The following is a 13,311-nucleotide window of genomic DNA, read 5'->3' on the forward strand; positions in this document are numbered from 1 at the left end:
CGCTTTGCACACATCAACTTGGAGTCTCCAGTTTGCTAGGGGTTTCAGGCGGGAGAATCTCCAGATCAGAAGGTGCTTTGGGTTGGAGTCTCTGGGCATGTCAAAGGAAAGGCTATCCCATTCACTACAGTGCTTTGGCCACCATGTTTCTTGGCTCTCTTGAACATTTGACATTTTGTAGATACAAAGTCTTGTTGTCCCAGTGACGATATGCCATGTGCTGTATATGACCTTGAAAAGTTGGTACATGTATGCACATGGTTTAGGTAGATGTTGTATAATTACAAATGTAGATGGGTACTAGCAATGCAGTGAACTAAGCTTGGTTGCCACCCTCTTAATTTCTTATGCAATTCTGCTGGGAGGCAGGGAAAAAAGACTCTCGATACCCTCTGAGCCTGTTTGCTTCTAATGTCACCATTGGTACAGTATGGTTTCACTAGTACTTACTGATATTTCTGTATGCAGGATTCTCCACTGAAGGAGAAATGGACAAAGTCCTGTTTGTAGGTCCCATGGCTCCAGCCACGTAGCGTTTGATCCCCGTCTCTGCCAACACATCATCAGTTGCCCTCTTTGCAAGCTCAGCGGAGGCTTTATTAAGGCGATACACCTGGTGACAAATAGATCCATTCCATTCAACTTACAGCAAGAATAGCACAGGACGTTGAAGATATGGAGTCACACGGTCTTATTACCTTTGAACCCATGTCTAATACCATCACTCAAAAACATTTGAAGTATTGCCAAACTTTATCTGCCTCATAGATAGGAAGACAATTGATTCATGTCTCCTTGCATGATGACCAGCCGCACTCAAAGATACATGTATGTTGTATGTGCTGATGATGGTTAAAGTACTTTTTGCAATAGCCATCCCTACTTATGGAGTTATGCATAATGGTAAAGACATGGACAGGGATCCACAAGAAACTGTGCAAAGATTGATGAAATAATATCAAATTCACTTGATTGGGCATGTCTGGGCACTTACTTGTACAACTGTATCTGACACGTCAATTCATAAATAATACTCTTGAAGATTATACCATCAGTTTTAATTGTCAGAATTTAGCGGAAAAGTGATAAAATTGACTTTCCAGGAGGGTACAGTTTCAAACACTTTCACAACATGTATACAGCTGTGATTTACAAATCATTTAATGCATCAAGAGGCAAAATATACCCAACATAATGTTAGAGTTCAAAATCAATCTTCAGATTGGGCCGGATTCATAAAAACAAGCAATTGCTTGCGAACAAAAGCTTTTGCTAGCAAGCACAAGCACAAGCACAAGCACTTGCTTAGAGACCAAGTATTTGCACAAAAACATATAATAAACAGATCTTTTGCTTGTTCTTTCTAGCAATTGCTTACCATTTTCCAAACTCTGTAAAATGAGCTTGCGCTATTGGTTAACTGGGACGTTCGCTTTGAAGTATCATTTTCGTATTCATAAAACTCGAAATGTCGGTATGCCTCCGCCATAATGCATGGTTCTCCTATCCTGTAGTACAATGTCTCGACAATGTGTGATGACAGTTTTATATCCGGCAAAATATTGAAATGACAGGTTTATCACAAATGTGTTGAATGTTCACTTTTCTTAAACTAGATTTGCTATATTGTCTAAGAGTGCAGGTACACGTATTTGGGGATTTGATGACTTTTACTTGACTTTTGACCCTTATGTAAGTTTATGCACTGAGTAATATTCAAGGTATGAAGAAAAAGTGTAATTTCAGTATTAAATACAAATTTTTTGCATTTTAGCCTGGCCTTTGACCCTTGACCTTTGACCCTAAGACCCTAGAATACCCAAGAGAATCACTGTCAGGTAGAACATGCATGAATGTGTACTAAGTTTCATAATACCTAGAGTCACTTTCAAGATATGGATGAAAAAGTGAAATATAGCACTTTCACTTGAGCTTTGACCTTTGGTAGAAAATTTCCAAGAGAATCTCCATGTATATATTGAGTTTTAAGGAAAATCTTGCAAGTATTGCAAAATCTTGAGGGAAATAGTAAAATTTTCAGGAGTTCACCTTGACCTTTGACCCCTGACCCCTAAATTCCCTAGATAATCCTCATCAATCAGTACATGCATATGCACCAAGTTCCATGAAGATTACTTGAACGGTTGAACCATTTGTGAGATATGGAGAAACAAATGAAATCTTAACATTTTCATCTGACCATTGACCTCATAACCTGAAACTCTCTGGAGAATCTTTACTTGGTAGTAGATGTATATACTAAGTTTCAAGAAAATACCTTTAGGCATTGCATAATGCGTATGGGGGAAACAGTGAAATTTTGAGCATTTGACTTTGACCTTTTGGCCTTTGACCTCTAACCGATTTCACTAAAAAAAAAAAAATACTCAGTTAATTGCCCCACCATACGTCATCCTTGGACCAAGTTTGGCGAAATTTGCTTTATCCAGTCTTGAGTTATCACATAAATGGATAAATTTTAGGATTTGACCTTGACCTTTGATGTTTGACCTCCGGCCAATTTCACTAAAAAACTAAACAAGTAACTGCCCTATCACATGTCCTCCTTGGACAAAGTTGGGTGAAATTTGCTTCATCCAGTCTTGAGTTATCGCGTAAATGGATGTAATTTCATGATTTGATATTGACCTTTGACCCTTGACCTCTAGCTGATTTCACCCAAAATCTGATCAAGTAACTGCCCCATCATACTTTATACTTTGACCAAGTTTGGTAAAATTCCACTCAATATTACTCAAGTTATCGCATAAACAAATGGGGATGGACGTACAGACGTACGGACGGACAACCTGAAAACCTAATGCCTCAGGCACGCTTCGGGCGGAGGCATAATAAAGACCAAACTCATGCAGGAGTGGTATAAATCTACAAGAAATTCCTCCCAAGTAGTGTAAGAAAATTTTTCATTTCAACATCGGGAATGTCCGGTGGTTAGCACGCAAAATGTGATGAGAAACAGGTAGGATGTCTGACATCTGTACAAAGCAAGGAGACCTCTCTCTCCATGTGCGATCTGGTAGATCCAGGCTACGCAGTGATTGGAATCAGCCAGTACGTGTGTGTGTGTGTAGATGTGTGTGTGCCTCTGTCTGTGTGTATTTTTGAGTGTCATTTTATACCTCTTCTATGTCAGGAAATGCTTCCGCACACACACTCCCTTTCAAATACATGCTGTCACCCCGCCTTTGTTCTTGTGTTTGCACAGACGTGACATCCCTTTTGTAGAAAACGCAAGCAATTGCTTGTGCAGGACAAGGAAAAATTATAAGCACAAGCAAAATTTTATGCATATGGATATAAGCAATTGCTTGAGCTAGATCTTTTACTAGACAAGTTCGCGCTTGTGCTTGAAGCAATTGCTAGTTTTATACATCCGGCCCATTGCTCGGAACAATGGCTACTTCAAACCCAAATCATCAAAGGCACAAATGCACCTGTGGAATTCTGTTGTGCATCCATAGAAAGCTGACAGCTGTTTGAATAAATAGAACCAGTTGGAACTCCAGCTCTTGAACCTACAATGTACTTGTACTCATTCATACATACTTCATAAATATTGTTTCTCCCACATCCTACAACAGCAGTGTTGTAGCCTACTTAAAATCATAGTCCTGAAATTCAAGCATTTTAAAGTAAAATTCAAACCATGTTTCTGTAGGGAATATCATGAGAAAATTGCATGAGTTTTGTAAGAGTTCTGATGAAATTTTTGAGTCTTTTTTTTTTGTTGGTTCTTTTGTCTTCACTGCTTGGAGGCATCCAAATAACAGAGAAATCCAGATAAGAGGGGGCCAGATAATCAAGGTTGGACTGTAGGAAATTTAGTAAAGAATTGCAGGCAATCAAAGTGCAAACTTGTAGTGTATGGTAATATCACCTGCAATATCAGTGAAAGATTAAGAAACGAGGTTGACGTGAAGTTGATAATCTCTCTTCTAGTCAAAGTTTTTTTTTTTCTAACTATTTCTTCAAACAGCAAATTCATTTTGTTTTGTAATCCCATTGGCAGGCAATATCAACTCACCATGTGTTCTAGGCCATAGTCTGCTTGAGCAATAGAAGTGCCACTGAAAGTGTTGGTTTCAACAAAATCAGCACCAGCATCTAGATAATCCTGGAGGATTTAACATACATATTCAGAAAAGTTAAAGTCATGGACAATATTCTTGTATCACTGAGCACACTATATATCATAATTACAGATAAGAAAATAAGAGATTCATGTGAATCACGTCAAGCCCAGACAAAGCTACAAAAGACTGCTGGGCTTATAATGGGATATGATAAACAACAGGATGCAAAATCCTCACAAGTACAAACAATAAAGTCATGTTATAACAAGAACACTTTGTACCAGAAACTAGTTGAAGAAATATCAAAATCAAAATGAACTGAATCCCTACAAACTACCAAAATGATGCATACAACACAGTTACAAAATGCATTGAGTATTAAAGTTGCAGAATTGTTGCGAGTTTGGCAAAGCAGAAATGGGCACACTATTTGTACATTTTCATACATCTTGACAACTGGAGACGAGACTTTCACATGTTTAGCACAAAAATGAAATGACATGTTTGAAAGTTTGATGTCACAACCCCAAATGAGTTGAGATTTGATACATTCATTGAACCAGATTTCATGCGGATCCTATGGGAAGTTGTTTCAGAGAGCAAGTACCTGGTACATGCATTCGGGAATTGGAGTATTTTCACCACATATTTGACCCTTGCCCTTTGACTCAATGGCCAACAACTTTCTGTATAAGTAATCACGAGAGCATAGGCCCCATGCCTTCCCGTGGTTTTTTTGTAGAGCTATCTCCTCCAAAGCCGTTGGCTCCGGGTTCCCGAGACCGGTGCTGTAGGCAGGGTTTCTTCTATTCGGTCGACCAGGTTTCGTCCGCCCTCCGCCTCCGTGTCGACATCGAGAGCGGAAAGAAAAAGTGAGAGCTCTATGGGGCACCAAGTGTCGCATGGCCCATTTGTTACGAATCAGTCATTTCGTTTCGAAATGTTGTCATTTCCTAACGAAATGAACATGTTACGAAATGACGAAATAGATCTGGGCCATGCGACACTTGGTGTCTTATACAGCTCGCACCAGCTCGCAGGCTCAGGTCGCACACACAGAACTCTACACAATAGGCCACATACGTTTGTATGCGTAGAGTTCTGTGGTTGGGCTTTCGGCTTTTCTCTCTCGCTCGCCCACCTGATCGCTCGCGGAGACAATGGATACACGCACTATGCATGGGTACGGGCAAAGAGATTTTAATCTCATTATCGCAGAGAGTGGCCTGTATGTATTCTATCTGTGTTGCATTGCATGTCATGATAGATGTTCTCGGTACACGGGAAGCTACGTATGCTGTATTTTATTTCGCACAACAGCACCTCAGGGGAACCATTGAGTTTACTCTCACATCAGATATCATTGTACACAGACTGCTGTATGGCTATTATGTGTTTGCCTTTTATGAAAAGGATTGCAATAATGATCACATCGCCGCATAATCCGAACAGACGAGTCCATTAGTGTACACAATACTTTGTAAGCCTTATTGCTGCGTACTGTATGTGGAACGAGCAGCCTGGGTCAGCCGGTTGGAAAGTTGCTGTATACTGGACATGAATCGCGAATCTAAGCATTGGTATTTTATCAAATTTAAACAAATCCACAAAATTCTTCACTAAATGCGAGGATGCTGTAGAGACGGGCATGCCGTAAAGTCGTGGTGTTGGTCAGTACAGCTGTCTGTGTACGCATGATCTCAGACCTGCGAGATTTTACTCGGCGATTCGCCTGTGTGCTCCGGATGGATACTGTATACAGTAACATTGTATGAATGTACACCAGGGAGGTGTGAGACGACTCCATGTATCACACGTCGGCTATCTTTCATGGACGAATTAACATTTTTTACCTTCCCTTCCCAAAAATAATTATTCCTCCCTATGAAAAACTTTTGTTCTCTCTTTTTTTTTTTAATGCACATCCAATCCCTCTCGGCCCTATTCCTCCACAAAAAGGGGGGGACAAAGAAAAAAATGACAATACAAATCAAAACACGAAAATTAGTAAAACAAGGAAAAATAGAAATTACGCGGTGCGTAAAATATGTCCCCGCCGGCAGTAGCATTTTGTAGCAAAATGTACAATATCGGTAAAAAATCAAGGTCAAAGGTCAAAGAAGTCAAAGGTCAAAATTCTGTGTAAAAGTTTTGAAGCCCTCACCTAGTGCCATCACAAAAAGCAAACGGAATCGAAATCGGGTAAGAAATGGCGAAGGAGTAGCATTTTGTAGCCAATGTACAATATAGGTCAAAAATCAAGGTCAAAGGTCAAAGAAGTCAAAAGTCAAAATTCTGTGTAGAAGTTTTGAAACCCTCACCTAGTGCCATCACAAAAAGCAAACGGAATCGAAATCGGGTTAGAAATGGCGAAGGAGTAGCATTTTGTAGCCAATGTACAATATAGGTCAAAAATCAAGGTCAAAGGTCAAAGAAGTCAAGGGTCAAAATTCTGTGTAGAAGTTTTGAAGCCCTCACCTAGTGCCATCACAAAAAGCAAACGGAATCGAAATCGGGTGAGAAATGGCGAAGGAGTAGCATTTTGTAGCCAATGTACAATATAGGTCAAAAATCAAGGTCAAAGGTCAAAGAAGTCAAAGGTCAAAATTCTGTGTAGAAGTTTTGAAGCCCTCACCTAGTGCCATCACATAAAGAAAACGGAATTGAAATCGGGTTAGAAATGGCAAAGGAGGAGCATTTTGTAGCCAATGTACAATATAGGTCAAAAATCAAGGTCAAAGGTCAAAGAAGTCAAAAGTCAAAATTCTGTGTAGCAGTTTTGAAGCCCTCACCTAGTGCCATCACATAAAGCAAACGGAATCAAAATCGGGTTAGAAATGGCGAAGGAGTAGCATTTTGTAGCAAAATGTACAATATAGGTCAAAAATCAAGGTCAAAGGTCAAAGAAGTCAAAGGTCAAAATTCTGTGTAAAAGTTTTGAAGCCCTCACCTAGTGCCATCACATAAAGCAAACGGAATCGAAATCGGGTTAGAAATGGCGAAGGAGTAGCATTTTGTAGCCAATGTACAATATAGGTCAAAAATCAAGGTCAAAGGTCAAAGAAGTCAAAGGTCAAAATTCTGTGTAGAAGTTTTGAAGCCCTCACCTAGTGCCATCACATAAAGCAAACGGAATCGAAATCGGGTTAGAAATGGCGAAGGAGTAGCATTTTGAAGCAAAATGTACAATATAGGTCAAAGGTCAAGGTCAAAGGTCACAACTGAAATTCTGTGTAGAAGTTTCAAAGCTCCCATGTAGTGCTATCATATAAAGCAAACAGAATCAAAATTGGCTCATAAATGACAGAGAAGTAGCAAATTGAACATTTTGATCACACACGGACGCACAGACAGACGGACGGACGCTACGACGGACAGACGGACAGAAGGACACACGGACACACGGACACACACACGTACGGAGCCCGTTTCATAGTCCCCTGCTCGAACTCGTTTGGCGGGGACAATAAAGAAATTGAAAAAATAAATAAAAATTATTTGAAGTAAAAAACAAAAAACAGTGACAATCCGAGTCAGATTGTCAGGTCATTTTCTGAAAGGCCTTATTTCGTCGATGCAGACACGTGTACTCGAAAGGGGAAAAAAAACAATGTTATCAGAAAAAAAAAAGAAAGACAGAGAAAGAGGAAAGAAAACATTCTCTGGAAATATGTCTAGCTCTCTCTCTTCCTCTCCCTCTCTCACCTTCTCTCACACTCTACTTACATATATCCTGTACAACTGAACAGTGGAACAGTTAGTGCATGTTTCCAGTGACAATTCTATAAACACACACACACACACACAAACACCACAATTTTAATGATGAAAACATAACAAATATGAAATATATAAAAATGAAGTAAAAAAAATTACAACAAAAGTCCGAGTCACATGACCGGGTGGTTTAATGAAAAGTCTGATTTTGTCTATGGTAGACACATGTTCTCGAGAGGGAATTAAAGAACATCAGAAAGAAAGAGAGAGAGAGAGAGAGGAAAAACGATGAATGATCCATCAAATGCATTTCAGGAACAAGTCATAACCCTCAGATGAGATTGTCATCGGGTGGAAGGGGCACAGACGTTTTTTTTTCAAATAAAAACATGGGAAAAGAAATAAATGATGATAAAACCAATTTGCATCTTTTTAATGAACCGAAAAGGTCTGTGTGTGTGTGTTTATAAATGTGTGTAATGAGAGATCAAACAAGTGTACTGTGCAACATTAGGAACGGACGACAACTCACTTAGATGGGATTGCATTGGGTGGGAAAATCATTTTATTTTTAATGAAAATGTGGTAAAAGAAATATGAATCATGACATACAATGTAAGCTACTTTCATGCTTTTGAATGAAGAGAAAAGATGTGTGTCTGTGGCGGCCAGAGATTGAAGACTCATGTATTTTCTTTTTTAAACAGGTGGGGAGACTAAGGGCAATTGGCATAGGTGAGGGGGAGATATGCAGGGGGGGGGGGATTAAATGTGAAGAATCTGGGCAAAAAAAAAAACAAACAAAAAAAACAAGGCAAGAGCCAAAATGTGTCTCGCCCATTCGCATAGAAGAAATGAAAGTTTTATTAAATCCCGGAAGTTCATTGACCCCGCCTATGACCTTTGACCTTGCGGTGACCTTCAACTCCCCAAGGGACATTTACCAGCCAAGTTTGGTCACAAACGGACAAATTATAGATAAAAAGTTATGAGCCATAATTGAAACGCGCCATAAAAACTTAACATTGGGCCCTAAAAGTTTGTTGACCCCTCTATGTGACCTTTGACTTTGTCATGGCCTTCAATTCCCCAAGGTACATCTACCATCCAAGTTTGGTCACAAACGGACATAGGGATCAAAAGTTATGAACCATAATCGAAACACACCGTAAAAACTTCACATTGGGCCCTAAAAGTTCATTGACCCCAGTCTTTGACCTTGTGATGACCTTCAACCCTCCAAGGTACATCTACCATCCAAGTTTGGTCACAAACGGACATATACATCAAAAGTTATGAATCATAATCGGAACACGCCATAAAAACTCCACATTGGGCCCGTAAAGTGTGTTGACCTCAGTCTGTGACCTTTGACCTTCTGGTGACCTTCAACTTCCCAAGGGACATCTACCATCCAAGTTTGGTAACAAACGGACATATACATCTAAAGTTATGAGCCATAATCGAAACGCACCGTAAAAACTTCATATTGGGCCCTAAAAGTTCGTTGACCCCTGTGACCTTTGACCTTGTGGTGACCTTCAACTCCCCAAGGGACGTCTACCATTCAAGTTTGGTAACAAACGGACATATACATCAAAAGTTATGAGCCACTGGCCATGTTCAGATGTATCTCTAGACCGAGTAAAATTTTATGGCGCAGCAATCAGAATTCAAATTTATGCTTATCTTACCACGACCCTGTGTCCACATGAGTCGTGGGAAGAAACTCCAACCAATTTACCACGGACTTCGTGGGGATCACAGTGGAGGGTCGGTGTAACTTCCGGAAGTGGTAGCGCGGCGCGAGTTGACCATACCATTGTTTTTTACCAGCGGCATTTATCCTCTCCATTCTTGTTGATGAGAATTTCTGAGCACTAGCTTCTCCGTTGTGATCGACTAGGTTAAAATTGTACTGCACGCACACGTGTACTCGCATTTGACTCTGGAAGTTTAACCTAGGTCGTATAAGGTTTCTAAGGTCATAGATACTCTGAGGGATTGTCCGCATGGGCAATTTACTCCGACCAGCTACTTGGTAGTCGTGGTAGCAAGATACTCCTGAAAAACTCAGGAGTATCTTGGTTGGAGGAAGAGGTCGTGGTAAGTTCCCCCGACCGGAGGAAGTTACCACGACCTTGTTCAAACAGGCACTACTCCGACCTTTCCTCCGACCTTCCTCCAACCAAGCTTCCTCCGACCCTTCTTCCGAAGTTACTCCGACCAAAACCGTCTCCGTCTGAACACAGCTATAATCAAAATGTGCCGGAAAAACTGAACATTGGGCCCTGAAGTTCATTGACCCCTGTCTGTGACCTTTGAGCTTGAGGTGACCTTTATGTTTGGTAAAATGTGTAACTTTGTATAACCACTCCTCCCTCAAAGTTTGATTGAAATTTATGTCCTCAGTAGAAAGTTATTAGAGCTTTTGTAGCGTTATGGACGGACAGACGCCGCAGGCGATCCCTTAGTCTCCCTGCAACTCCGATGGGCTTGACAAAAAAAAATGGGAAGTTCTTTCTTTTTACCTAATAAAGACAGGGCAAAATAAATACGAATGAATTGAAAAAATATGAGGCCCTCAGACCCGTGGATTTCCACGGGTGCTGCTAGTCTTCAAATAATCACAACTTGTAACATCCAATTTTCATGACAATACTTACAGCTATTTTCAAAATATGGGAAAATGGTGACATTTTAATGTTTTCACAAGACCTTTGACCCATGGTCCAAATCTTTCCCTACATAACTGTTATTATGCAGTAATGTATATATTATAGCTAGTTTATTTTTGTGAATGCTTTGAGTTATTTCCAAGGTAGGAGAAAATAGTGTAATTTCAGTATTATAGAATTCCATCATTTCATCCTGACCTTTGACCCCAAAATTTTTCAGAGAAGCATTGTCAGGCAGCATATGCATAGTACCAGTATTAAGTTTCATGAAGACACCTTGAGCCATTTCCAAGATATGAAGGGAAAGTGAATGTTTAGCATTTTCCCTTGACCTTTGACCCCATTGCCCAAAAACTTTCCTTAAAGGACAAAGAACGCGAGATTTGAATTAAGAAAATCATATCAAAAAGGTGTCAAAGCAGAGGGAAATGTCTCCTGAAACAGATTTTTAATGTGACTAACTGAAAGATATTCGCACCACTGAGAAATCACGTGTTAAAACTGGTTGATTCACTCCTAGTAAGGTCGCTTAGTGAAATTACCGTTACACGGCGGATAAGAGCATCAAATTTGGCATACGGATTCCTTGAGGATTATTGAACAATATTAGAGTAGGAGCCCTCCGGGAATTTTTGAGAAAAACACTAAACAGATCAAATTTCAAAATGGCCGACACTTAACTGGCAAACCCCTCACTTTTCATGTCATATGGGAGATATGATGACAAAATATTACATTTTTTTTGGTTTGGTTTGGTTTGGTTTAGAACCTTAATGTAGACATTTCGGTAGTTGAGCAATGTTTATATTCTTGCTTAATGTAAAGTATCTGAACTGCTGGGGGAGGGGTAAGGCATAAGGGAAGGGGCACCCCCCCCCCTTAAAAATGGTTGTTCGCTTGCTCTTTCGCATGTTTTTTTTTTTTTCATTTTGCTCTATACACCGCGGATAACTGAGCATCAGATTTAGCGCACGAATTACTTGAGGACTAGTAAACAATATCAGAGTGGGAGTCCTCCTGGAATTTTCAAGGAAAAAAAACACACACACACACACAAATCAAACTTCAAAATGGCCGACACTTGGTTTAGAACTTAAGTTGGACGTTGCGGTAGGAGCATTCTTGTGTAACATAAAGTCTCAGAAATGCTGGGGTAGGGGGTAGGGCAAAAGGGGCGGGACCCGCCTTAAAAAATGTTGTTCGCTTGTTCTTCTGCATGTTTTTTTTTTTCTGTTTTGCTTATATACACGGCAGATAAAACACGGATTCCTTGACTATTAAACAATACATTAAAATACGAGCCCTCATGGAATTTTTAACAAAACACACACACAAATCAAATTTTCAAAACGGCCGACACTTATGGCAAACTCCTTGCTTTTATGAGTGATTTGATGACACTATATACAATATTTGCATTTTTTTATTTCATGGTTTGGCTAAAAACCTTAATTTGGACATTGTGTTCGAAGTATTGTTTCCATTTTTTTTTTTTTTTTTGCATAATATAAGTATCTGAACTCCTGGGGAATAGGGCAAAAGGGGCGCGACCCCCTTAAAAAGTGTTGCTCGCTTGTTCCTTTGAGTGCTTTCTTTTTCGTTTTGCTCTTGCACTGCCGATAAAAGGTTAAAATTCGGCACGCGGATTCCTTGAGGACCATGAAACAATGTTAGAGTAGGAACCCTCTCATCTATATCTATATATTTTCTGGCGTCTGACCTGCCTTGCGAGTGTGACTTTGATAGTGATTTCTGAGCTTGATTAGACAGGTCAAATGATATTTTGCTTTCATTGCAATTATATCTGCTCCAACTATTTCTGGCCATAGTAAGGTGTCATTGAGCTCTGCGATCATGTCCTGGATATTTTTATCAGCGTCAAATGTTGACACTTCATGGAGGACACCCTCCACCCTCTGCTCCTTTCTCACAGAAGAAACATTTTTTAACAATTAATGCTCTGCGCTTAGTGGACCTTTTCTGATCTTTATTTGGGGTGTAAACTCTCTTTTTCCTTGCCTTCTCCAATTTAGAATAATTTCAAATGGTAAGATCTGTGACATTGAGCTGAGTGTTCAACAAAGCTTTCAACACTTTCTTTGCTCCCAAAACAAAGTTCAACTGGAACAGCATCAATGGCTCGGAACTGTTCGGCATTCGACAGGAGTGACTTGTAGGGATCTGTCTTGTCACCACTTGCCCTTGAACTCTTTAAGGGGCACTTTAAGGGTTCAGCAGTGTCTTGCTAGCAAATCACACAACGATACCACTTAATAACCATCACGACTGATCACAGTCTGAAAAGCAAAAGTATTGGAATTTAATCCAATTATCGTATAAACATTTGAATTCCATTAAATCATTTCACTTTTAAAGGTGGATTGGAGTAATATTGTCATGTATCTGGCAGCAAAGACATTCTCTGGTGAAAATTGATCTTTATAGGTATGTACATTTTATGATGCCTTGGGATGTTACAGCAGAAACACCGTGTACATGATAAAGGTAATCCTCTGGAAAACAGACATTATACATTTTCTTGTAAAGCGACTATGCCAGTCATCTAGTTTCTTTCGTATAATGAAACAGTCTGCAAAACAAACCTCCCTCAGCCCACAAAACTTTAAACATCTGTAAACACAAAATAGATTATGGCCAGCACACCTATGACAAGACATTGTGTATATCTTTCTGTACTCATCTGATATAATAATCAGTGAAATTCCTGGTAAAAGATACAGCTCAACCATCGAATCTCAGAAGGGAAGTTTTCGGTTGCTGAGACACGTATAATCGGTGGCAAAAGAAGAAAGCAGTAGCTG

The 13,311-nt window shown here is 39.8% G+C and overlaps 1 protein-coding gene across 1 annotated transcript in view; it reads right to left on the reverse strand.

Moving 5' to 3' along the window:
* LOC139733128 (methionine synthase-like) overlaps positions 1-13,311 on the reverse strand; it is a gene marked incomplete at its 3' end in the record, with an annotated part of 224,478 nt that overhangs the window by 186,494 nt on the left and 24,673 nt on the right. The window contains 2 exon segments of the mRNA XM_071643969.1: positions 451-613; positions 4,046-4,135. Coding sequence (XP_071500070.1) covers positions 451-613; positions 4,046-4,135 — 253 coding nt within the window.

This window comes from Diadema antillarum, unplaced genomic scaffold, assembly GCF_040938485.1.
Source record: "Diadema antillarum isolate AM-2024a unplaced genomic scaffold, OU_Dant_1.0 seq00000461_RagTag, whole genome shotgun sequence".
NCBI lineage: Eukaryota > Metazoa > Echinodermata > Echinoidea > Diadematoida > Diadematidae > Diadema > Diadema antillarum.